This window comes from Elgaria multicarinata, chromosome 11 (genome assembly GCF_023053635.1).
Source record: "Elgaria multicarinata webbii isolate HBS135686 ecotype San Diego chromosome 11, rElgMul1.1.pri, whole genome shotgun sequence".
NCBI classification, from domain to species: Eukaryota; Metazoa; Chordata; class Lepidosauria; order Squamata; family Anguidae; genus Elgaria; species Elgaria multicarinata.
Window position 1 is genome coordinate 39,687,422 of NC_086181.1, and position 26,718 is coordinate 39,714,139.

At 47.1% G+C, this 26,718-nt stretch overlaps 1 protein-coding gene across 1 annotated transcript in view; it reads left to right on the top strand.

Annotated features, from left to right (window-relative positions):
- PLOD3 (procollagen-lysine,2-oxoglutarate 5-dioxygenase 3) overlaps positions 1-26,718 on the top strand; it is a 34,844-nt gene continuing 8,126 nt past the window's right edge. Inside the window, exons 1-13 of the mRNA XM_063137381.1 lie at positions 1-143; positions 12,595-12,686; positions 14,555-14,691; positions 16,600-16,763; positions 18,420-18,532; positions 19,412-19,475; positions 19,988-20,085; positions 21,676-21,777; positions 22,407-22,538; positions 23,787-23,908; positions 25,474-25,578; positions 26,265-26,390; positions 26,489-26,630. Of these exons, the coding sequence (XP_062993451.1) occupies positions 26-143; positions 12,595-12,686; positions 14,555-14,691; positions 16,600-16,763; positions 18,420-18,532; positions 19,412-19,475; positions 19,988-20,085; positions 21,676-21,777; positions 22,407-22,538; positions 23,787-23,908; positions 25,474-25,578; positions 26,265-26,390; positions 26,489-26,630 (1,515 nt within the window). The 5' untranslated portion in view covers positions 1-25. The remainder of the gene's footprint in view (positions 144-12,594; positions 12,687-14,554; positions 14,692-16,599; positions 16,764-18,419; positions 18,533-19,411; positions 19,476-19,987; positions 20,086-21,675; positions 21,778-22,406; positions 22,539-23,786; positions 23,909-25,473; positions 25,579-26,264; positions 26,391-26,488; positions 26,631-26,718) is intronic.

The following is a 26,718-nucleotide window of genomic DNA, read 5'->3' on the forward strand; positions in this document are numbered from 1 at the left end:
GCTCAGAGCCCGCTTTGCCTGCGCTATGGAACGGCGGAGAAGCGTCTTCCCAAGGGCTATGATCGCCGCCGCGATGCTAACGGTCCTGGTGATGGGCGCAATGGTGGCGGCCAGCGCCGGAGAGCAAGACTCTGTGGATCCTGGTACGGAGGCGAGCTGCGTTGGGGGGTTAGTGGTGGTGGGGTGGCACGACCGATCGTGGGGTGACCCTTAGGGCCAGCGATTGGGACAGGTTGGCCCACGCAGGCCCTGGCCCAAAAGAGGAAAAGGCGAGGAGCGCTAGCGGTTCCATAGGCACGCCGTGAGCAGCCTTTTGAGCCCCTCAACAGACGCCTGTACAGCGCCTGGCACAGCCTTGTTCTGACCTGGTGCCCCTTTTGGGGTGTTTTGGACTACAAGCCCCATCGTCCATAGGAGGGGGACACGGTCCAACCTACCTGGGTGCAAGGCCGGCCCAGCGCAACGGTTTGACCCCGCATGTTCACATTTGGGGATAGGTAAAAGGAACGGGAATTTGCCTTATAGCAAAAAATGCTATGGATGCTTTAATAGGATAACCCTGGGAGAACGAGGGGAAAGAGAGGCATAAGGCTGGGCTATAAACAGGACTGTGCGTTAACAAGTCTGTAGAGGGAAAACCAGTGGAAGCCCAGTACCTTCTTGATGGTGAATAACCATTTGTACAACTTGCACACCATGACCAGACAAGCGGAGTGGAGGGGGTGTCAGCAGCACTAGGGCGATACTTGTTCTATGGTGGACCTGCCATAATTTAAGTGTTAAGAGGAAGGCAACGAGGATGAGCCGGGGTGTGGAAATAAAGCCCTATGAGGAGAGACTGAAAGAACTGGGCATGTTTAGCCTGGAGAAGAGAAGATTGAGGGGAGACATGAGAGCACTCTTCAAATACTTGAAAGGTTGTCACACAGAGAAAGGCCAGGATCTCTTCTCAATCCTCCCACAGTGCAGGACACAGACTAATGGGCTCAAGTTACAGGAAGCCAGATTCTGGCTGGACATCAGGAAAAACGTCCTGACTGTTGGACACACGACAATGGAACCAGTTACCTAGGGAGGTTGTGGGCTCTCCCACCCTAGAGGCATTCAAGAGGCAGCTGGACAGCTGTCTGTCAGGGATGCTTTAAGGTGGATTCCTCCATTGAGCAGGGGGTTGGACTCGATGGCCTTAGAGGCCCCTTCCAACTCTGCTATTCTATGATTCTAAGTGAGCCTTCCCCACTTCGGCTCCCTCCGGATGTGTTAGGGAAATGTAGCACGCCTGGGATGGTGGATTTCGGCAGAGTTGATGGAAGATACTGGGCTGTAGTGAAGATGTAGTGAAGGCCACCAACTTGGACGGCTTTGAAAGGGGATCAGACACATTTATGGAGGAGAAGGCTATTAGTGGCTACTAGTTGTGATGGCGTTCCATTGCCTCTAGTAGCAGAAGCGGTAAGTCTATGTACACCAGTTGTTTGGGGAACAGAAGCAGGGGGATCATGTTGTGCTCATGTCCTGCTTATGGGCTTCCCACTGGTGGACCACTCTATGAACAGAATGCTGGACTAGATAGATCTTTGGTTGCTCTTCTTAAGTTCTTGAGGAATGTTCTCGGGGAGGATTTAGCATCTTCCTAGGTGGCCTGTCCTGACCTGCCTTGATTCAACTTGCTTTGGAAGGTTTATTTTTGAGATACTGAAATATAACCTGGGCAGGGACTATAACCTCCCCAGAATTGGTTCAGTGTGCACCAATCCACTGAAAACGTGTACCTTCCCCAGCGTTGCGTCACTCTGTAGATTCTCTTGGTACATGAGAATTTTTTTATTATTATTTTTGCTGAGTGCTGTAGATTGTTTGAGGAAGTAGCCTTTCCTGGCCTTGCTTATATATGAGATGTGGAAGTTGCAGAGTTGGTAACAGGCAGAATTTTTAAAATCACAACTTAGGGCAGGAATGCTAGTTGGGGAATGCTGGAAGTTGTTGGAGTTTTTCCCCCTGTCTAAACACGCCTAGGATTGCACTTTTAATGGCTTTCAGAACTAAATGATGGATGATGATGATGATGATGATGATGATGATGATATTGATATTGGTAAGGTACCGTGTTAGATCACACCAAGGTCCATCTATTCCAATACGCTAACTGCAGCTGGCCAGCTGATCACAAAAGCAAGGTATGAAGCTGATGTTCTTCCATTGCCATCTGCTTCTAGCTCATTGCAATCTAGATTGATAGGTTCATCTGTGGGAGCTCTGCTAGGTTTGTCTTTGAGATGCCTCCCTTCTAGTTCCTTCCATCTTTGCACCTATGATTTAGGACAGTATCCATTTGCCTCCCAGACATGGCAACTGCTGCAACAAGCTGAGGTCTCGGGAGCAATGCATTGGGGCACACTTTTTAACCCGATACCTATTTTTAGGGGTGCATCATAGATGTTTTAGGAGGGCATTTGAAAATGTAAAGGAAGATCAACAGTTGGCAACAAACAGCGTGCTTGAATTGCCTGGGGCTTCTTGTTGAGTATAATTTATGTGTCATGTATAAAAAGCTCCTTGGGAAAGGCTTGATATTCTCTGTGATTAAGCCTCTAAAAGGATCACCTAGAACAGGACTGGGCAACCTTTTTTTCTGTCAAGGGCCACGTGCCCTAAGGGGTCATCCGTGCAGGGCTACATACCATAGATAGGTGGAGTTGAAACCACTTGTAGGTGGAACCAGAAATACACACCATTTCTTTATGACACCCCACTTTCACTCTCCATCATAGGAAAATAGGAAGGCTGGAAAAGAAGTTTATCAATAGCTACTGGTCATGATGGCTATATGTCACCTCCAGTATCACAGGCGGTATGCCTATGTGCACCAATTGCTGGGGAACATGGGCAGGAGGGTGCTGTTGCACTCATCCTACTTGTGGGTTTCTGGTTGGCCACTGTGTGAACAGAATGCTTGGACTACATGGACCCTTGGTCTGATCCGGCATGGCTCTTCTTCTGAAGCTTCCTTATACTGAATCAGACCTTTGGTCCATATTGCCAACACTGACTGGCAGCAGCTCTTCAGAATTTCAGGCAGGTTGTTTTTCCATCCATACCTGGAGATGTCGGGGATTGAACCTGAGACCTTCTGCATGCAAAGGAGGTCCTCTGTCACTGAGCTCCAGTCCCACTGAGTTCCAGTCTCTTTACCCAACTTGCTAACCTAGCAGGCTGCCGGGAAAGTGAAAGATCGCTCTGGCTGGAAGACTGGACTGGTTGCTTGCAGAAGGCCGCATGAAATTGCATGCTGTCATAGGGCAACTGAGTGCCCCACCCCAGCCTAGAAGAAAAGGTTTCCCTGGTGTGGATAACACATATTGGTGTAGTGGCTAAAGTGTTGGACTGGGAGTCGGGAGATCCTGGGTTCTAGTCCCCACTCGGCCATGGAAACCCACTGGGTGACTTTGGGCCAGTCACAGCCTCTCAGCCCAACCTACCTCACAGGGTTGTTGTTGTGAGGATAGAAACGGAGTGCCATCCTCTCCATGTTTGCTCAGACGCATCTCCCGCTGCGTTTATAGTGAGGATGAGTAGGCCTGCAGCTTAATTCTCCCTAAACTCTTGACAGGATTTTCTTTTCCTTATCAGAGAGACGGAAGGGAATCGTTGTTGATCCAGGGGGCACATTTGGAGGATCAGCCTGAAAAGAGGTGTTGAAGCCCTCTCTGTAGTAAGGAGTGGTGGTGGTGTATTTCGTTCACTGCAATTTATTTGCGATCAAGACGGAGCACACCGGCTTGCGGGTTTCACCTGGATTCCGTCCTTAGCACCTTCTCAGTGGCTTAACATGTCAGAATACAACGTCCGCCATCTCCAACATGCTGGTCATGACAGCTGGGGAGAATGGGAGTTGTAATTGACACATCTGGAGAGCCCCCGGATTGAGGAAGGAAGGCTTAGCTCTCCAATGAACATTCCTGGGAGGCGATTCTCCCTTCCGTTCCTGTTCAGCCTCTGCCTGTAATTATTTTTACAGAAGTTGCTGGATAGCATTTCAGGGGGCTGGCTGACTTCCGGCTTTGTGAAATGTGACTTCGCTGCTAGGAGAGGTTTACTGCCTGTGCTGTGGAGACAGCTGTCCAGGTCTGGAGGGGAGCTGTTACCTCTATGAATAGAATTTTGGCAGACAGCGGTGCTGGGTGGGAGGGGGGGTGTAGGCTGGGTGGGATTAGGGTGATCCTTGGCTAGTTTGGGATCCATGGCGCTGGATCACATGAACTCTCGCATGACTAAAGCCGGAAAAAGCTCATTGCTAACAATAGATCTCCTTTTTATGAACTTGCTACCTATGACTAGAGCAGGAATGGCCAAACTCTTTCAGATCGAGAGCCAAATTCCATTCCGGAGAAGATCCTGGAGGCTGCGTTCCAGTGGCGATAAAATACCCCCAAATTCCAGCGTATTTTAGCGTAAAGCTTTACCTGCCAGTAACTAACCTCTTAGAATGGGAGGGAAAACTCCACAGCAGATGGGAAACCATGAATTGATTGGTGTGGCGCAGAGCGGTAAAGCAGCAGTTTCTGCAGCTGAAACTCTCCCCATGGCCTGAGTTCGATCCCAGCGGAAGCTGGTTTCAGGCAGCTGGCTCAGGTCAACTCAGTCTTCCATCCTCCCGAGATCGGTAAAATGAGTACCCAGCTAGCTGGGGGAAAGGTAACTGCGACTGGGGAAGGCAACGGCAAACCACCTCACTACAAAGTCTGCCAAGAAAACATCAGCGAAAGCTGGCGTTCCTCCAAGAGTCAGTAATGACTCAGTGCTTGCACGAGAGGTTCCTTTCCTTTCCTTTCCTTTCCTAGGGAAAGGGGGAGGGGCCATCTGGAGACTTCAGTAGGGCTGGGGAAGTGAGCCATGGGGCCAGATAGAGCCCTTAGGCTGCCAGTTGCCTATCCCTATGTTAAAGCCGCCCCCACAATTACAGACAAGTGGAATTAAACTCGCCTCTAGCAGGGAACATAGTATGCAAAGTTCAAAAGTATTTTCTCACTCAATGAGTCAGCACCTGAGCGACTGCCCGGTCATATCGTTGGCCTGTTTTTCTCAACTCGCTGATCCGCTACCGGCAATCTCAGTCCTGCCAGGGTGAATGCGATCCAGTGCCAAGGCCTCCGTTGCTGTTCCCAGTGAAGGAAGGAAGGGGTTCCAGAGCTGCTACCTCTCCCTAAATACTGCCCCTCTAATGTAATTCATATACAGAGCTGGGGATGTTGGAATTTGGAGACCTCCTTACCCAGAATCCTCGCATTCCGTCCCCTCACCCTATTCCCTGATGGGATGTGGGACTCCTATTCCTTTGCCCCTGTGGACGATTTATTAGGCTGTTGCTTAATTTTATTTATTTATTTATTTATTTATTACATTTATATACAGCCCCATAGCCGAAGCTCTCTGGGCAGTTTGCAAAAGTTAAAAACAGTGAACATTAAAAACAGATATACAAAATTTAAAACCACCAAAAGTGTAAAAAAAAACACCCAACAATATCCATTTAAAACAACTGTTCTCTGGTCAGTTAAAAACTCAGCGTATGCTGTTAAATGCCTGGGAGAAGAGAAAAGTCTTGATCACCTCACTTTCCTCTCTCCTGGTCTTGTCCTCCTTCATCTGCCCTCTTAGGCTGACTGACTGGTTTTTCTTTTCTTTCTGTGGTCAACTAACAAACTCTCTCTCTCTTCCTCTCTCTCCACACACGGGATAATTTGAGATGTTGCTGGCAAGTTCTAGAATTCTCCGGTAAAGGCCTGGGACACCACTGGGGAGACTTTAGCCAGATTTTCCGATGTTTGCGGAGCAAAAAGTAGTGGCTTGGGGAAAGTTCGCCAGAGGGATTCAATCATGGGCTGGCAGGCGTTGGCAGCCAAAGTGAGCGAATTCCCTTCCCAGGAGATGTTCGTTTTGGAGCGTTCAGGTGGGGAGTGGGAAATCTGTGCCCCCATCCAGAGGGTCCTGGACTACATATCTCATTATCCATGACCGTAGGCCATGCTGCTTGGTGTTGATGGGGACTGGAGCCCAATGGCAACTGGAAGACTGCAGGATCTTCACCCCTAAGTTTAGTCGGGGTGCGTGGGGGTGTTAAGTGGCTGTCTGGAAAGATTCATTGAGCCAAAGGCCACGTGACTTTCAATGTCGTTTAGCTACTTTTTTAAAAAAATTGCAATGGATTCACTGTGGGATCTGTGGTGAGTTCTGAAGATCACCGTAGCTGTATAGCTCAGGCTTATGTGAGTCCTGAACATGCCAGCTCCAGATTATTTATTTATTTGCAGTATTTTTACCCCACTCTTCAGTCTCCCCCACTCCCTGAAAAAGGCTCCCAGAGTGATTTACAAAAATGAATAATGTGACAATCTTAAGTTAAGCCTTTTGACTTCTTGCTCCAAGACCGAAGTGACTTGCAAGCTCCTTGGATGGAACACAAATCAAAAACAAAAAGCCAACCTGATGAGCAAAATCTTGAGATTGCCTTCCACTCCGGAGAGTTTGAAATGAAATCACCAGGATGATCAGGGGTCTGGAAACAAAGCCCTATGAAGAGAGACTGAAAGAACTGGGCATGTTTAGCCTGGATAAGAGAAGACTGAGGGGAGACATGATAGCACTCTTCAAATACTTAAAAGGTTGTCACACAGAGGAGGGCCAAGATCTCTTCTCGATCCTCCCAGAGTGCAGGACACGGAATAATGGGCTCAAGTTAAAGGAAGCTAGATTCCAGCTGGACATCAAGAAAAACTTCCTGACTGTTACGACAATGGAATCAGTGACCTAGGGAGGTTGTGAGCTCTCCCACAGCTCTGCCTTCAAGAGGCAGCTGGACAACCATCTGTCAGGGATGCTTTAGGGTGGATTCCTGCATTGAGCAGGGGGTTGGACTCGATGGCCTTGTAGGCCCCTTCCAACTCTGCTATTCTATGATTCTATGATGTTTAAGGGCACTATCCTAGGCATGTTTAGACAGGAAAAAGAGTCCTACAACTCCTAGCATTCCCCGGCTAAAGATATTTAGTCATAGAATCATAGAATAGCAGAGCTGGAAGGGGCCTACAAGGCCATCGAGTCCAACCCCTGCTCAATGCAGGAATCTACCCTAAAGCATCCCTGACAGATGGTTGTCCAGCTGCCTCTTGAAGGCCTCTAGTGTGGGAGAGCCCACAATCTCACCAGACAACTGATTCCATTGTCGTACTGCTCTAACAGTCAGGAAGTAGTGGCTAAAGCGTCGGACTGGGAGTCGGGAGATCCGGGTTCTAGTTCCCACTCAGCCCTGGAAACCCACTGGGTGACTTTGGGCCAGTCATAGACTCTCAGCCCAGCCTACCTCACAGGGTTGTTGTTGTGAGGATAAAATGGAGAGGAGGAGGATTATATACGCTGCCTTGGGTTCTTTGGTGGAAAAAAGGCGGGATATAAATGAAATAAATAAATAAACGGGGGGAATGCAAATTTTCATCACTGTTTTATGCGTTTTTTAATAAAATGGTTATAAAGGGGAAATGCAAAAATTTATTGAAAATGATTTTTAATCACCCCCCCCCCAAAAGACTATAAGACCCCCCCAAAATCTGATATTATCTCTACTGAAATGATGTGATCTTGAGAGCATACTTTTTGATTTTGGTGGTGCCCCCCCCCTTCCCTTGGTTCCCTAAGCACGTGCTTATATTGCTTAAAGGTTAATCCAGGGCTGGGTCATGGGCTACCTCGTCAGTCAAACCCTTTTGCCTTTGTGCTGTTGTTGGCCACACTGGTTCGCTGTCTGCTGGGCTGCCAGGTAAGGAGAGAAGCTGGAAGTAGTTTAGGTAGCCAGGCTACCAGAACCTCCCCAGCCTGCTTTTACCTTCCCATGCCAGAGCAGTGGCGTTGGCTGTCCCCCAAGTCTGCATTCCTGATCAGCTGAAAGGCTCATTGAAGACCCAGAGGCCCTGCCGCCGCCCCTGAGGCCATCGGAGCCAAAAAAAGGACGAGCGTGGATTTACAAAGGGAAAAACCTCACGGCCAAAGGCAGCCCACAGCCGAGGGAGACTCCACGGAGCCACTTAGCTTGAGGAGGAGGCAGAGCTCTGCAGCATCGCAGGGCAGGAGGACGAACGTGGCAATTCAAGGCGTCTCCTCGTCGCTCCAAGCCTGTCTGATGAGACACCCTTCACCCTAAATGCCCTGCCCTGGAGGTCCAGTCGCCTGAAGTCTGAGCGCAGTTGCTCAGCTCTGAAAGTATATTTAAAAAACAGCAGCGGCAGCCCTAAACTCTCTGCCCATACTCTGGAGTTAAGCAGTGCTGCGTTTGCATTCTTGGGCAGGGTCAGGATACTGTGAGCTGCTTCTTCCCCAGTCTTCAGACTGCGCTTTCTGGAGCCTCTGGAAAGCGTGTCGTTCACAACTGCCGTGCTAATGGCAGCTGCTAATAGCATAGTGGTGGTGGTGGGGAATGACGCACTTTCTGCAGGCCCTGAAAAGCGCACTTTCCTGACACCCCTCAGGTGTCCTCTTTTGGGGTTTCCCAAATGTGGTCGCCCTCTATATGAGCGAAATCTAGCATTCGATTTCTCCCAATAGAGATTGTAGGTCCAGAGTAAGGGGGTGGCACGGTAGCTGTTTTGCACTGATGACCCCAGAGTAAAAGAGTTTGGACGTGTGTAGGTGGTGTGACACAGAGGCCCCTGAAACCCGACCCCTGGCCTTACGGATCACGTCTTTCTCACAACCCACGTAAACCGAAAACGCCATGGTAACAAAGGTTTAATGGTCACAGAAGAATTAGGGATGTTCCAGCCAACGCCACAGCTGCGTGGATTCGCTCCATAGCTGCAGGAAAGTCTCTCTGTGTGCTTGCGTACGTGTGTGTACGTGCATGCAGTTGCAAAGAAAAGGCCATTATTTCCCCAGAAATCTGATGCGTTCGCACACATTTGTTTGTGGAGGGTGGAGACCAAAATAAGCTTGGCACACAAATCAGTTATCTGGTCCAATACTATTATTATGATTGCGGTTAAATATTGTCCGATATTCCATGAAGCCAAGCAAGCCACTGTGCGGATGGCAGCATATTCTCAGGGGAGGGGGGTTGGAATAAAATAATTTATGTAGTGTTGTTTGGCAGGCGTGAGCGGGTTTTTCTCTTGTTAACCCTGGATCAATGGGGCGAACCGTGTTTGGGATGCGATCTTACACCTATTTGCCTGGGAGCAAGTCCCATTGAACTCAGTGGGGCTTACTTCTAAGTAGACATGCATAGGATTCCACTGTTGATGACGCTAACGGAAGTTAAAAAAAGAAAGAAGCTGATACTGATGAAGAATTAGCTTGCCTTTTAAAACCTCGCTTTTAGTTTTTTAGCAGTTGCTGTCACTTTGCTCTTTTTCTGTTTTAAAACTATTTATTTGTTTATTATTGGAAAGGTAGTCTGATCCCAATGGAAAATGTAGCATAGAAATATCAAAGTAGTTGATTGTTATTTTAAGGTACTTCTAGGGTTGTTTTTTGGATAAAATTAAGGCTTTACAATGCTTTTCCCAACTTGGCACCTTCCAGACGTGTTAGACTACAGATCCCAGCATCCCCCAGCCCGTTAGTATGTAGTCCAGCATGTTTGGAGGGCCCCAAGCTGGAGAAGGCTGTTTTACAAACCCCTGACTATTCTCTGACTGGTCAATTAACCAGATTTTGTGGGGAGAGTGGTCAAATGCCCCACTGTGAGCCAAATACTTGATATATGTGTGTGTGTGTGTGTGTGTGTGTGTGAGAGAGAGAGAGAGAGAGAGAGAGAGAGAGAGAGAGAGAAAGACATCATATCACACCTTTGCTACTATGAGTGATGTGGCTGTTGTTGTTTTTGGAATACTTCTCCGCCTGCACTTGCCGTGAGTGTGCAGAAGGACGTGCAAGTCGTGGCTCAGGTGCAGATCTGAGCAAAATGATCCAGGTCCAAGCTAAACACTCTGCAAAACGTTTCACGTCTGTTAGCAGGGATCCAGGTGGCAGGCAGGCCTCCGTCCTCCCCCTGCTCTCCTGTAGGCCCCCCTGGGAGTTCCCTTCCTCCCACCCCCAATATAGAATAGAGGCCCTTCCTTTTAAATTCTTGCAACAGCTGGTTGCCCTGGGGATGTGTAGGAGCATCTTTCAAGCACCTAATCACTAGGAATGCGATAGCTAGTACTATGGGGGAAGGTATGGGATTGCGTGAAAGCTCTAGGCTGCTGGGAGAGGGATGTGTGTGCGTTTGTGTGTGTGCGTGTGACAAAACATGTCTTTACTAAACATTCAAACACAGAAATATGCCACAGTCTGTTCTTCTTTGTGCCACCACCACCACAACAAATATGGATTTCTTTCTTGCTTGCAGCTCAATCCTGCTTGGGGCGCTGAGTACTCTGGGAGTCCCTTTTTGTAGACTTGTTCAACTTTTAATTCCCAGGGCAATCCCCAAGGAGTAACAAGACAGTTCAGAGTATTATTAGCCCTACAATGATATAATTAGTACAATTATCAATACCAAAAAAATATATGATTCCCTACCCTTTGAAATGCTACTGTACACAATTAACATTTGAATTTACCTTATACAAGGTGACAAGGGCTTATAATTAAACAGAATTCACATAACTTTCAGCAGAACTGGCTCTCTTGCTCTCTCTGCTGCTGCGTCTCCAGGCCTCTCGCTCAGAGTGAGAGGCCCGCCCAAGGGACCAAACCATCTACTCTATAGGGGTTACACAGGCACTAGAGGGTTCAGTTGTCAATCCCAAGGAATGCAATTGAAGCAAAACCTGGACCCTGAGGGGGATGTTAGCTATGCAGTTTAGGACCCAACTACATTTATTTATTTTTATTTTATTATTGCATTTATATCCCACCTTTTTTCCTCCGAGGAACCCAAGGTGGCATTCATAATCCTCCTCCTCTCTATGTTATCCTCACAACAACAACAACCCTGTGAGGTAGGTTGGGCTGAGAGTCTGTGACTAGCCCAAAGTCACCCGGTGAGTTTCCATGGCTGTGTGGGGACTAGAACCTGGATCTCCTGACTCCCAGTCTGACATTTTAGCTACTACACCACACTGGCAGCATGAATTGGGGCCTTTTTGCAAATGTGTTTGATCCTGTTGGCTTTTCCATGGCCGAGTGGAGACTAGAACCCGGATCTCCCGACTCCCAGTCCAACACTTTAGCCACTACACCACACTGGCTGTCATGCTGTTGTTGTTGTTGTTGTTGTTGTTGTTGTTATTATTATTGCACTTCTGTACCACCCTGTAGCCAAAGCTTTCTGGGTGGTTTGCAGAGATTAAAAACCATTAAAAAATATGGTGTATGAAGTTTAAAAAACCATTTACTTAAAAACACACAAACGCACAGTGCACACAGGCGCAACGTATATCTAAAAACAGCTTTAAGCAATCAACCATAACCACAAGACCAATCCAGGACCTGATTAAAGCCCGTCCTATGCCTCCAAATGCTGAGAAAAGAGAAAGGTCTTAAGCTTAAAGATAAAATGTTGACTCCAGGCGGGCCTCGTTGGGAGGTCCTTCCATAATTGTTACACCAAATTGTTACAATTAATATGTTTGTTTTTAAGTGTGTTCAAACATGTTTCTTTAGATGAAAACCTAGCCGTGGGTCCTGGGATCAGGAATGAGTCTGGATCAGGGCCATGCACTGGTTTCCTCATGAGAACCCCCCTCCCCCACCACTGCCCCCCTATCATTTCAGATCAGGACACCTTCCCCCCCCCTTTAAAATTAAAGTGACCAGTTTAAGCATGCTTTTCTTCAAGGGTCTTTTTCATCTGATGTAGCTTGACCCTCAGTCTAGAAATGCTAGAAGCTCAATTGTAAGGCTACAGGTTGTGGGAGGGTGCATTGCAGCGGCTACTCCAGGCTGCAGTGTTAGATATACTGTATTTCTTCGATTGTAAGACGCACACTAATTTCAGTACCACCAACAGAAAAAACAACAACTAAGACACACCTGCGATTCTAAGACGCACCCCATTTTTAGAGATGTTTATATGGGGGGGGGGAGTGTGTCTTAGAATCGAAGAAATAGGGTACCCCAGGGTTCAAATTTCCACTTGACTGCAAAGTTCCCTGGGTGACGTCAAGCATCTCTTAGCCTATCCTACTTCACAGGGTTAGTGTGCAGATAAATGTCCCGAGCTTCTTGGGAAAAGGATGATCATGATGATTGATATCCATTCCTTTGAATTCACCTCTGTATAAATGAGCTCTTGTTAAATTGCCCTTGGCTGGACTTGTTCAAGCTGAGTTGAATGCATCCCAAAATCTTAAATCCTCAGGGCTGGAAAATAATAATAATTTAAATGATTTGGTGCCATCACCTGCTTTCTAGGCACCAGTTTCCTGAATGGTTGGAAAAACATTCTGAACTCCTCAGCAGCAGCCAAAATATTTTAGGAAAGTGGATGACCAGGCATTTGAGATCACTGCCGGCCTGCGTTCTTGCAAATATAGGGACGTTTAGATCTGCCCTTTGCAAAATGTTCTGATTTCTCTGCTTGACACTCTTGGGTTGTGTGTTTCTTCCTGTCTCCAGGCAAACTCCTGGTCCTGACAGCTGCCACGGAGGAGACGGAGGGCTACCAGCGCTTCCTGCGGACTGCCAAGTACTTCAACTATACTGTCAAGGTGCGTTAACTTCCCCTAGGGTGACCAGGTACGAAAGAGGGCAGGACTCCGGCAGCTTTAACAGTTGTATAGAAAAGGGAATTACAGCAGGTGCCATTTATATGCATGCAGCCCTTGGTGAAACTCCCTCTTCATCACAACAGTTAAAGCTGCAGGAGCCCTGCCCTCTTTTGTATCTGGTCACCCAAAGCAGGGGTCCTGCAGCTTTAACTGTCCTCCTTTCCATAGGGTTACCCTAGACATGGACCGACCCTTCTGAGGTTTTTGCACCTGCTGAAAACTTACCTGTTTTAAGAGTCTTTCCTGGAATGGTGATCTTCTCACATATATTGTCTCTTCTAAGTTTTAAACAGTATTTCATTATTTATTTATTTATTTATTTATTTATTACATTTTTATACCGCCCAATAGCCGAAGCTCTCTGGGCGGTTCACAAAAATTAAAATCATCATAAAACAACCAACAAGTTAAAAATACAAATACAAAATACAATATAAAAAGCACAACCAGGATAAAACCACGCAGCAAAATTGATATAAGGTTAAAATACAGAGTTAAAACAGTATAATTTAAATTTAAGTTAAAATTAAGTGTTAAAATACTGAGTGAATAAAAAGGTCTTCAGCTGGCGACGAAAGGAGTACAGTGTAGGCGCCAGGCGGACCTCTCTGGGGAGCTCATTCCACAACCGGGGTGCCACAGCGGAGAAAGCCCTCCTCCTAGTAGCCACCTGCCTCACTTCCTTTGGCAGGGGCTCACGGAGAAGGGCCCCTGTAGATGATCTTAAGGTCCGGGTAGGTACATATGGGAAGAGGCGTTCCTTCAAATAACCTGGCCCCAGACCGTTTAGGGCTTTAAATGTCAATACCAGCACTTTGAATCGGGCCCGGACCTGGACTGGCAGCCAATGAAGTTGTAAAAGGACTGGCGTGGTTTATATAGTATTATTTGCATATTGCTTAGAAATTTCTTTACAATTTCTTTGTTTTTCTTTATTTAAAATTATTTTTAGGTTGCCTTTAAGGGTGAAAGACTGTCCCGGTAGCACACAATTAAATATACATATATATATATATATATATATATATATATATAAGTGGATACGATAAAAATCAATAAGTACATATTCGATAAAATCTTGTAAAAACAGAGATTATCAAAAAAATAATTAAACAAAAAAAATCAATAATATCAATTATAGCCACTGCCCAAGGTACTGTGGGGAGGCCAGCAATAAACAGGCAGGTCTACAGAGCTTTCCTAAGACCTTCAATCAAGGGACCTGATGAACCCCTCATGGAAGCTGATTCCAGAGGTGTGGGGCCACCACTGAGAAAGCACTGCTGATATTCAGTGGCATACTGCCTCTGAACATGCTACAAGTACAAAGGGTTCTTTCCTGGAAAGATTTGGAACTTCAGTGTTTGTGAACAAGGCTGTTGAGATATTTGGAGGGGCAAATTGTCCTCAGGTCCCCACTGTGAGCCGGATGACCTATCTCAGTAGACCCTCCCTGGTTTATGTAAGATTGTTGCAAAAATAATAGTGTTCAACATAGGAGTGCCTGAATCTTAGTGGGATGGATCTTTTTGTTGGTTGCTTCTAAAAAGAAGAGTGTGACCCTGTTCAGATGACATGCTAAGCTACGGTGGTTAAGCATTTTGAGCTAAACATTAGGGTGAACCACGACTTAGCATGATGTGTGAACCATTCCTAACCATGGTGGCCACATAACCATGGTTTCAACATGCTCACTACCCATTTGCTGGAAAAGGGTTAGCAGCCTAACCATGGTTTAGTGTGTTGTCTGAGCAGGCCCAATAAATCTCTACACCTGTCTTACCTGTTGCCTATGTGTGTTGCCCAAGACTCTTGGCCTAGGCGAAGACTGGAAGGGAGGAGATGTAGCCCGGACGGTGGGTGGAGGACAGAAGGTCCGGTGGCTGAAGGCTGAAATGAAGAAATACGCAAGCGAAGAGGACATGATCGTCATGTTTGTGGACAGGTGGGTTCGCAAACGTTGACCTGGCTCTGAGTTGGAAACTGCAAAGCTGATAGCGACATGTTTGGGAACCCTTGTGCCCAGCTGTTTCCACAAAGCTGAGCAACTGATAATGATGTGTTTGGGATCTCTTATGGTGGTACCCAGCCGGTTCCACACATGCTAGCTCAGAGCATACAATACCAGCAATCTGACTTGATTTTCTTATGGGCCTTTCTCTCTATGCCTATCTCAATAACTGACAGTGGACTGGGTGATGGTGAGCTACTTTGCAGGGCTGTTGTGAGGATATGATTTAAATGTTTCTCTCTTTTTTTGCCTGTCTGGGGCACAAAACTCAGGACGGGTGAGATGTGGAAATAATATATTAGCTGTGCAGGTAGCAAGTAAATGGTCTGAGGTTGGCACTGCGCTTTACTGAATCAGGGAGTGATAGGGGCAGGGCCGGGCCAAGCTGGTAGTAGGGCCGGGCCAAATGGGAAATGTAGGCCCCATTTCAAACTGCTCATTAAGTATTTTTTAATCAGTTCTAAATACATATGAACTAGAACGATTTATTTTAAAAAAAGGTCATGGCAAGTGCTTTTATTCAAGATGTATATAAGACATCACTTCTTCACATTCAGAAATGCTTTACGCGCTTTTCTTTGGGCAAATTCATCAACAACAACAGAAAAATCAAGCAACTTTGTCTTGTCAAAATTAATGTTCAAAACTGCTAATCCATTCAAACGTTCTTGCACCATTGAGTAGCCCCCCACAAAATCGTAGGCCCATGCCAACTGGCCCCACTGCCCCCCCTCCCCTGCCCAGCCCTGGATGGGGAAGATCAATATCCTTTCCTTTGAGTGGGTGGGAGGCTGGAGTGTAAGCAGTAGGCAGTGAAAGGAAAAGAGGTACGAGTTTGATGCTTGGCATGGTATTATATGGTCTTCTCAAAGGAGAGATAATGAGTGTCAGGCCAGTATTTTAATATTTCCCAGGTATTTGCAATTTGTCACACTTTAATGGTGCCCAGCAAGACCTCTAACCACTTAACGTGCTGACGGGCATTCTATGCAGAGCGGAAACAATCAGTGTTCATCTAGTATTTCAGCTAGATGGGCATTTTTGCCCATCGACAGTATCTGAGGCCTTGGGGAATGGGAGAGAAGGAGGCTGTTGAAGCTGGAGAATTCCTCGTAAGTTGGCCTCCCCAGCCCCGTCTCTTCCCTGCTCATGGGAATGCCTCCTTTACCTTCCACCCACCCACCCCAGCCCCAGGTCACTTCAGCTTTTGGTTCCGAGGTCAGAACACTGTCTCCAACCTCGGATCCAAGAAACCAAACTATCCTGTGCCCCACCCCCCAGGATTGTTTTCTTAGAGACTTGATTATATTAAGCAGTATATAAATATTATTATTAATTAATTAAAAAGATCTGGATTAAAATTTCCTCACTCACAAACTCAGCCTTGAAGCTCAATGGACGGCCTCGGGCAATCATTTGCTTTCAGCCTAACCTACTTCGCAGGGTGGTCGTGCTGATAAAATGGCTTCATCCTACACACTAACACACACAGCTCCTTGGAGAAATCACATCATTTGTAAACTGATGGTGCTATCTAAATATGAATGTTGTATAAATATGAATGACATCCCCTAATCCAGAGGTGACCAACTTCCTGGACTTTGGGGGGCAGCTTTCCCCACTGGGGGCTGCACCCCATGCTGCAGCTGAATTTGCTGCTGAAAGGGGGCTGCTGAAAAGGACAGGGGGCTCTTCTATCACCAAAGATGTCCATGGATTGAATGTGGGTCTCAGCTCCACAATAAAGGAGGTGAATTGTCCACCAAAGGCCCGTGACCAATTGAGATGAAACGTTCTTTCAAGCACACCCACCTAGAATCTGCCTTCTTGTTCACTCCCCAGCTATGATGTGATTCTAGCCGGAAGCCCCACTGAACTTCTCTGGAAATTCCTGCGGTTCAAGAGCAAATTGGTCTTCTCGGCAGAAAGCTTCTGCTGGCCGGAGTGGTCACTGGCTGAGAAGTACCCGCCAGTGTCCGTGGGGAAGCGGTTCCTGAATTCTGGAGGTAAAAGTCTCACTTGGTCAAAGGGAGGGAGGATTTTGAGGAAGCAACCCAAATTCTGTGCCGGGGAAGACTCAGATCCTGCAGCTGGAATGCATGACTCAAATATGCACAAAGGGTTTGCATAGCTTTTATGCCACATGGCGGGTTTCCAAATGATATACAAGTTTCTTTCTTTATTTTTTTTTAGCAAAAATAGATAAGTGGAGCGTAAGGAGCTGTTGGGGCAGAGGAATGAGAATTTTGTGGGGCGCCAAAGACATACCCTTTGCACATGAGAAGTACTGGTGGGGCTGTCTTTCTGGCTGAGATGCCATCGTGTGTGTTCAAGTTTATATGTGAAACATATGGACTAGAAACGTGTGTGTTTTGAAAGAATGAAAGCTGAAATTCTCCAGGTGCCAAAGAGTTCATACCAGATGCCGGATTATGGGTTTCCACAGCAAGCCAGCCAATCTGGAGAATACAGATAGCCCTGTAAATGGGAGTTTAGGTAGAGAAGGTCATGCCCCACCATCGCACCCTTCAGCAACTGTTCTTTCCACTTTGGCCCAGATGCTACTACTAATTCCCATCTGGAGATACCCAGGGATTGTAGTTCAGGTGAGCAGTGAGCGAGAGTATATTTTTAACAGGCGAAGTGCCCATTTGTTTCAAGGCTGTCCCATTCCATCGGCAAGTTTGGCATCCAAATACAGAACTGTGTAGAGTTTGGCATCCTATGAATTTCTGCTTTTGTTAATTAAGAACAACAAGTTCCTAGCCCTCAAGACTACAACAAAGTGATCTTGATAGGCTGGAGTGCTGGTCTGAAAACAACAGAATGAAATTTAATAGGGATAAATGCCAAGTTCTACATCTAGGAAATAGAAACCAAATGCACAGTTACAAGATGGGGGAATACTTGGCTCAGCAATACTACAAACAAGAAGGATCTTGGAGTTGTTGTAGATCACAAGCTGAATATGAGCCAACAGTGTGATATGGCTGCAAGAAAAGCAAATGCTATTTTGGGCTGCATTAATAGAAGTATAGCTTCCAAATCGCATGAGGTACGGTTCCTCTCTATTCGGCCCTAGTTAGGCCTCATCTAGAGTATTGCGTCCAGTTCTGGGCTCCACAATTCAAGAAGGATGCAGACAAGCTGGAGCATGTTCAGAGAAGGACAACCAGGATGATCAGGGGTCTGGAAACAAAGCCCTATGAAGAGAGACTGAAACAACTGGGCACGTTTAGCCGGGAGAAGAGAAGATTGAGGGGAGACATGATAGCCCTCTTCAAAGACTTAAAAGGTTGCCACACAGAGGAGAGCCAGGATCTCTTCTCGATCACCCCAGAGTGCAGGACACAGAATAACGGGCTGAAGTTACAGGAAGTCAGATTCTGGCTGGACATCAGGAAAAACTTCCTGACTGTTAGAGCAGTACGACAATGGAACCAGTTCCCTAGGGAGGTTGTGGGCTCTCCCACACAAGAGGCATTCAAGAGGTAGCTGGACAACCATCTGTCAGGGATGCTTTAGGGTAGATTCCTACATTGAGCAGAGGGTTGGACTTGATGGCCTTGTAGGCCCCTTCCAACTCTACTATTCTATGATTCTAAGTGTAGGCTTGAATAACACATGCTCCAAAGTACCAAAATGGCCTCTCTGTCTCCCAGGGTTCATTGGCTACGCTGCCACCATCCATCGCGTTGTGCAGCTATGGAAGTACAAGGACGATGACGATGACCAGCTCTTCTATACACGCGTCTATTTGGATCCTGCCTTGCAGGTGAGTGCAGTGAGAGAGGAGCAGGGTGAATCTCTGCTTCCCCTACCCTTTGCCTTCAGAGTAATTCCTGCTACCTGTATTAAGATACTTGGGCCTCCCTGACTGATGAAGGCATTAAGATTCTTAGGACATAGAAAGCTGACACTTGAAACACATGTAATCCCACATAACCTGGCTATTACAAAAGTCTGAGAGCTCCTCTAAATGAGTGATTTATTGCACACTCGTGATTGGCCAAATATGGAAGTTTTCGGGTCTATTTCATGATGGCGTCAACAACCAGGATGCCTACTGTGGAATCTTGTAGAAACTCTGGGTTAAAAAGAACCACATTTAAAGTGGTAATATTGTGAAAACAACAGCATCTTTCACCACTAGATGGTGCTGTTTCAATAGAACTGAATGAAGGGGAAGTATTCAATTCAAACCCCTTGTTGCCCCTCTCCTCCTATGTAATGCAGCCCATAACAATCATGCTATAGAACCAGAAAGCACAAAAGCCCCTCATTAACAACATGGTTTTCCTTAATGTAGAGGCACGTTGAGAATTCTACATGTCTACTGCTTTCTGGCTCAAACCTCAGGATATGGAGCCTACCTTGCTATAGCACTCAGCGCAAAGCGTGCCAAGGTATAAGCAGAAGGTGTTGCTGGACTGCAAGAGTCAGGTTCTTCCTTTCCACCTTTGAAGGAGCCCCTAATCTGGAGAAAGATCTGGAGTGGCATCCAGGAATGTAATCTTTGCTTGAAAAATTCAAACTGGGTTCATTTAGGTATATGATGTGTAAAGCTGTTTCTCTGCTAGATTGTATTAGAATGGGATGGTTTGCTTTTTAAGGGAAGGTTTCTGTTCTTAGCTCCTCCTTGTTGTCCCCACAGGAGAAACATGGGATCACTCTGGATCACAAGTCGAGGATCTTCCAGAACCTTAATGGTGCCATTGGTGAGTGATTGGTGCTTTCCTTAACAGCATTTCAGATTACTGTGAGCAAATGCATCCGTGGCATGGGGAGGAAAGTCAGAAAGCTGATGATGGGAAGTAATTAGACTATGTTTGAGGACACCCTCTTCACGTGGAACACAAGTCTCCACAGTTCATCAATCCCCACCTAGAGAAACAGCATTACAGAAAAAGCTCTCTTGGTGCAGAGTTGAAGGCCATTGTGACAGCAGCAATATTTATTTTATTAAAAGCAGTTCAGTAAAACCTTTTCATCAGAGACTTTCAAGGCAGTAAGCCAATGGGTTTCCCTAATTTTTGCCTTTGAAGACCCAAACTCAAAAGAGTGGGACACGTTTCAGATTACAAATCCAGCCATTTGGTAAATGTCTCCTTAGTAGAATCATAAAGCTGTAGGGTGCCATTGGCAGTGTGCCCCATGTTTTGGGGGTCAGTAGGAATGAGGGCATTGGATCCATTTATTTCCCCCGTACTGACTGCTCCTTGTTTAACAGAGGAGGTCGTTCTGAAATTCGAACAGACCCGAGTGCGCGCCCGGAACGTCGCTTACGACACCCTTCCGGTTGTCATCCATGGCAATGGGCCCACCAAGGTAAACTCTTCCTCTCCTACAATATATTTGAATGGCTCCATCGCCTCTTATAAGAATGTAAGAAGAGCCTTGCTGGATCACACCAAGGGTGCAGCACTCTGTTCACACAGTAACCAACAAAGGACCCACAAGCAGGACATGGTGCAATAGCATCCTCTCACCCATGTTCCCCAACTACTAGTGTATATAGGGTTACTGCTTCTGATGCTGGAGGTAGCACATAGCCATCAGGGCAAGTAGCCATTGGTTGCCTTCTCCTCCAGGAATTCATCCAACCCCCTTTGAAAGCCATCCCAATTGGTGGCCATCACTACGTCCTGTGATAGCGAATTCCATAGTTTAACTATGCGCCATTCTTCCTTTTATCTGTCTTGAATCTCCCACCAATCGGCTCCATGCCACTGATCTTGATAATCCTGGCTGGAAGTCCTGTGATGCAGCCAGCTTGACGAAGCTAAGCAGGGACAGATTTGGTCACAACCTGGAGGGGAGACCACTTGGAAACCCCGCATACATGGGCTTGGAGTTACCTTGATGGACGAAATGTAGAATATCAGTTCAAATAAATAATGATGTTGAGTTTGAGTTCATCCTGGGACTTAATAGCAAAATCAGGCGACTGTATTTTTATTTATTACATTTTTATACCATCCAATAGCCGAATCTCTCTGAGCGGTTCACAAAAATTAAAACCATGAAGAGCATAAAATCAACCAACAATTTAAAAATACAAAATACAATATAAAAAGCACAACCAGGATAAAAACACCCAGCAAAAATTGATATAGGTTAAAATATCAGATTAAAACAGCAAAGTTTAAATTTAAGTTAAATTAGGTGTTAAAATACTGAGAAAATAAAAAGGTCTTCAGCTGGCGATGGAAGGAAAACAATGTAGGCACCAAGCAAACCTCTCTGGGGAGCTCGTTCCACAACCGGGGTGCCACAGCGGAGAAAGCCCTCCTCCTAGTAGCCACCTGCCTCACTTCCTTTGGCAGGGGCTCACGGAGAAGGACCCCTTTGGATGATCTTAAAGTCCAGGCAGGTACATATGGGAGGAGGCGTTCCTTCAAATAACCTGGCCCCAAACCATTTAGGGCTTTAAATGTTAATACCAGCACTTTGAATCGGGCCCGGACCTGGACTGGCAGCCAATGAAGTTGTAGAAGGACTGGCATGATATGATCTCGCTGGCCAGTCCCTGTTAGTAGGCGGGCTGCCCTGTTTTGTACCAGCTGAAGTTTCTAGACCATTTTCAAAGGCAGCCCCACGTATAACGCATTGCAATAATCCAAACGAGAGGTTATCAGAGCATGGATAACTGTAGCTAGGCTATCTCTGTCCCGATAAGGGTGTAGTTGGTATATCAGCCTAAGCTGATAAAAGGTGCTCTTTGCTATTTTCTGATAACCTGACAAAATGTGCACACTCCAAAGTTGGTTCTTTGCTTTTAAAAAGTAAAGTTGACAGGCCTCATGATGGCAAGAGCCATGGAGAAGAAACTGGCTCCATGGGGGTCATTTGGGGGGCACCATCCTCCTTTTCATCTTAAAGACCTGCGTTTCTTCCGTCCATCTTCCCTCCCTGTAGTTGCAGCTGAACTACCTGGGGAATTACATCCCCAATGCCTGGACGTACGAGGGGGGCTGTGAAGTGTGCGATGATGGTGTCCTGGATCTCTCGGAGCTGCCGGTGAGTTGGGAAATGTCAGTCGTGAAGTTGGAGATGTGGGAAGGTTTTGAGCAGAGGTGCAGAACCGACGGGGAACCCTCCTCCTCCTGGGGTCCCAATCTGGCCCTTGGAGGTCCCCCAGAATGCTGTCCCCCCATTTTCCCCAATCATGGCTTCCCAACTTTTGTGCAGTTTTCCCCCCCATTCAAGAGGTTGAAACGCCTCTCCTAAGGCATAGAGTTAGTGGCACTAACTGCTTCAAGCTACACAATGCTGGTATTTGGGGTATTTTGGGCTTCACCCCCTTTTGCCTTTGGTCCTGGCCGCAGCCCACAAGAGCTTCTCGGAAATGGAATTTTATCCTCCGCATGAAAGAGCTTCAACACCCCTGGAATTGGGGTGAGAATGTGTCTTGGGTAGACTTGGGGGAGGGGGCATACAGCGGAGGCTGGTGGCTCTGACATCAGTGGAGCAGTGAATATGCTCTGGGTTTCAGTCAGAACTCTAAAGGACCGATCCAAGGTAGATTTCTGAAACCTGGAGCGGATTCACCACCCCACTGGTATCAAAGCCACCAGCCTCCACTGCCCCATGTGGAAGGTTTTTGGGAGAGGGTACGCTTACCTTTCCTGTGTCCTCTCCTTCTGCAGGAAACATCCTATCCACGCGTGCTGCTGGGGGTCTTCATTGAGCAGCCCACTCCCTTTCTGCCTCAGTTTCTCCGCCGTCTCCTGACCTTGGATTACCCTTACTCTCATCTCGACCTCTTCATCCACAACCGCGTGAGTTACGCCCCCTAAATCAGCCTCCCCCAACGCCGCCGCCCTCCGGGATGTATCAGACCACAAGTCCCATTATCCCCAGACAGCACGACCCCATCCCGTTGGCTGGAAACGTTGGGAATTGTAATCCAACACATTCTGGAGAGCACCAATTTGGGGGAAGCTTCCCTAAAGGATGGATACTTTGCATTGATAATCCCTAATTATATTTGGGGAACATGGAATTTTGGCCTAGATCCTGCTATGGGGCCAGAATTTTGTCCTAGATCCTGCTATGGGATAGGTGGGTACCAAAATTTCTTTTCTCCTGGTGCTTCTTGGAAAGGAAACACAAAATTCTCTGGCCCTGAACTAGACACGTTCTCAGTCAATAACTGGGATACCCCAAAGGATTCCCTCTCCTGGTACTTGAGTGACCTATACAGCCCCTTTTTATAAAAATGTGTGACGACAAAGTAAAAGAACAACAAACACTTGGTCAGCAAATGATTAAAAACAGGATTATTTAAAAAAAAAGACTGAGCAGATTAAAGCATTTTTTAAAATTGCAAAACACAGACCTCTTAAAAGCAGTGGTAAGGAATCACATGATAGAAAGATTTTCTGAATCGTAGGCAAGCCAGAGGGCGGGTTGGGGCCCTTTAGATTTGGTGATGGCTCCCATAGCAGCTGTTTTTAGAAAGAAGGCTGCAGGGCCCGTGATTTAGCTAATACTGAGGGGAGTCAGAGGCAAGGCTTCATTAACCCCCTTACTTACACCTCCGTCCATAATTCAAGCACTGCCCACCTCTATTTATTGTATTTATTATTACATTTTATACCCCACCATTTTTCCTCTTGCAAGGAACTCAAGGCGGCATACATAATCCTCCCATTTTTTATCCTCACAACAACAACAACCCTGTGAGGTAGGTTAGGCTGCGAATCTGTGATTGGCCCAAAGTCACCCAGTGGGTTTCCATGGCCGAGTGGGGACTAGAACCTGGATCTCCTGACTCCCAGTCCGACACTCTTAACCACTACACCACACTGGCTCTCCTTATCTACGTATGTACCTATCCCCATACACACCACAAATGTTCAGCACCAGCGGGTGAGATTTAAACCCGGCTCTTCCGGGGCACATCGCTCTCCCGCGCAACCCCTTGTTAAAGGCCCAGGGGTCTGGTCCCATGTTGGAATCTGGCCACCCCCAGGAGAGCCTCCCTGCCTTCTCAGGGAGACTAATGCACCTTGCTGTTTTGCCAGGTGGTGTTTCATGAGCCCCATATCCAATCCGAGTGGGAGCAGCTGCGTGAGGCCTTCGACGCCATCAAACTCGTGGGCCCGGAGGAGGAGATGAGCGAGGGCGAGGCGAGAGATATGGCCATGTGAGTGTGGAACAATTTGGTGGAGAGGGAAATAAATGAGAAGCAACGCTGGGGGGGGGGGGGGGAGAGAAGAAACCTGGAGCCTAATTGGCCACAGCAGTGGCATCATTTTCTCAGCCAACGGAAAAGGGCTCCTATTATTATTATTATTATTATTATTATTATTATTATTATTATTATTATTTACATTTACATACTGCGCCATAGCTGAAGCTCTCTGGGCAGTTCACAAAGATTAAAAGACCGACCATTAAAAATCAATATACAAAATTTAAAACCATAAAAACAGCTAACATTTGAAACAGTTTTTAAACCCTCAGCCAGGCCAAAGCTAGTTCTGGAGTCAGTTAAAACTCCACAGATGCTGTTAAGTGCCTGGGAGAAAAGAAGTGTTGACCTGGCACCGAAAAGATAACAATGTTGGCGCCAGGCGGGCCTGATTGGGGAGATCTAGGGTGACCATATGAAATGGTGGAGTTTGAACATGTTGTGTGAGTAGGGTGACCATATGAAAAGGAGGACAGGGCTCCTGTATCTTTAACAGTTGTATTGAAAAGGGAATTTCAGCAGGTGTCATTTGTATATATAGGGAACCTGGTGAAATTCCCTCTTCATCACAGCAGTTAAAGCTGCAGGAGCTATACTAGAGTGACCAGATTTAAAAGAGGACAGGGCACCTGCAGGTTTAACTGTTGTGATGAAGGGGAAATTGCATCAGGTTCCCCATATATACAAATGACACCTGCTGAAATTTCCTTTTCAATACAACTGTTAAAGATTCAGGATCACCCTAGGAGATGGTTCCATAATTGATGCATGACAAGCAGATATTCAATTGGTGCAGGCTTCCTTGTTATTACAGAGAGCTAGCTTAGCACAGCTGTTAAGAGAATGAGCTGTGGGGCAGGAATTTCCCTATTCAAATCTTGACTTGTGGCAAGCACCTAGAACAAGGATGGGGAATTTCTGGTCCGTGAGCCAAATGCCCCAGGGGATTCTCCTTTGGCAGCCTGCTTCTTTTGCTGATACCTTCTACCACTGAAGGTGACAAGAGGATATTTACACACAATTAACCTTTAAATACCTACAAAGAATCGAGCTGTCCAAAAAATGTTGAGCTGTGCATTTTATAGGCAGGTGAGGTGGCCTGTCGCACAGAACCGTGTGCATTTTGTAGGCAGGAAGCCTGCTTACTTGGGAGTAATCAGGCAGAGGCTTGATAATCGGGAGGGCATTTGAAAGTGCTGCTGAGTGATTCAGCCCTTCTTACTGCTGAGTAGGCTTAAAATGGTAACAATCACATTTGGTGCTGACTGCTCTTTGGCTCCTCCCGCAGCATGGCCAGGGGATGCTGGGGGTTGTAGTCCAACACATCCAGATCAGGGAAGGCTGATTTAAAAATTAGCAGATTCTGTCCCAGGAGGCCGTTTCCAGGTCCGCAAAAACAGGGCGGGAAGGTGTTGGGTTTGACTTGCGGGAATGAAGGGAACGGGCGGCAGAGGGTTTGGAAGCACCGCAAGAATGTTTTGACCGAGGTTCTCACAACATGCCGTTCCTTGCAACAGGGACCTGTGCCGGCAGAACCCCGCCTGCGACTTCTATTTTAGCCTAGATGCCGACGCGGTTGTGTCGAACCCAGAGATCCTGCAGATACTTATCCAAGAGAACAAGTGAGTCGCTGTCCCTTCCTCCCCACCCTTCTCCAGAGCTGCAAATCAGCTTGCGATCATGCCTCCCTCCTGACCTAACCTTTTTGGCTCAGTTCAGACAACACAATAACCACCAGTGGTTTTAGTAGTCATCTGTCAGTGGAATGGTCAACGGTTGGTATTTGTGTCGTCTGTCGGGCAAAAACCACCCCACGGTTGACGTTGTCCTCAAAGAAAAGCTCTGGAGAAACACAACCGGCTGCAGAGTTGACTAGTCTCACAACCGGAGGTTATTGTGTTGTCCGTGCTGAGCCAGTGGACTATTTTGCAGGGTTGAGTGGACTAGCTCGGCTGGCTACAGAGTTCCCGGGCAAGAGTGGCCAAAACCGCACCTGCTGCTCTATTACAGCTGGCACAACTCGCAGAGGCTGCTGGGATAGCACCAGGAGGGCTGAGGGAGGAGGGAGGGCAGGGAAAGGGGCGGGGTCTGTGTCAGTCAAATGCCGGGTTGACAGCCCCAGCAACCCACAGTTGTGTAGGAACATGTTGTGCAGGGAGTGACCACAAAAAACCCCAACTGTGAGTTGACTGCTGCCCCCACCATTGACTAAAGCGTTGTCCGAATGCAGCCTATGTCTCCGCTCTGATTTATGTTTTGCGTTTCCTCCCCTTCTTCCCCCATCCCCACACACGCCTCCACAATTCAGGAAGGTGATTGCTCCCATGATGTCCCGGCACGGCAAGCTTTGGTCCAACTTTTGGGGAGCACTGAGCCCCGAAGAATACTACGCCCGCTCAGAGGACTATGTGGAGTTGGTCCAGGGCAAGAGAATGTGAGTGGCGGTGGGTGTAGGTGGCGGGCCGGGAGAAGGTTTGGCTACAGACTCCCTTGTTTTCGAGGGTTTTTCCTAATCCCTTTTCCCCACCGTAGCGGGGTGTGGAACGTCCCCTACATCTCTCAAGCCTACTTGCTGCGAGGGGAGACCTTGCGCCGTGAGCTGCCTCAACGCAGTGTCTTCACCTTGGACAACATAGACCCGGATATGGCCTTTTCCAAGAGCGTGCGGATGAAGGTGAGACGTGTCTCCTCCTTAGGAGCCCCCATTAATCCAGACCTGTGTGAACTCTACGATAAAATGCTGCATTCTGAACCATCCGCAG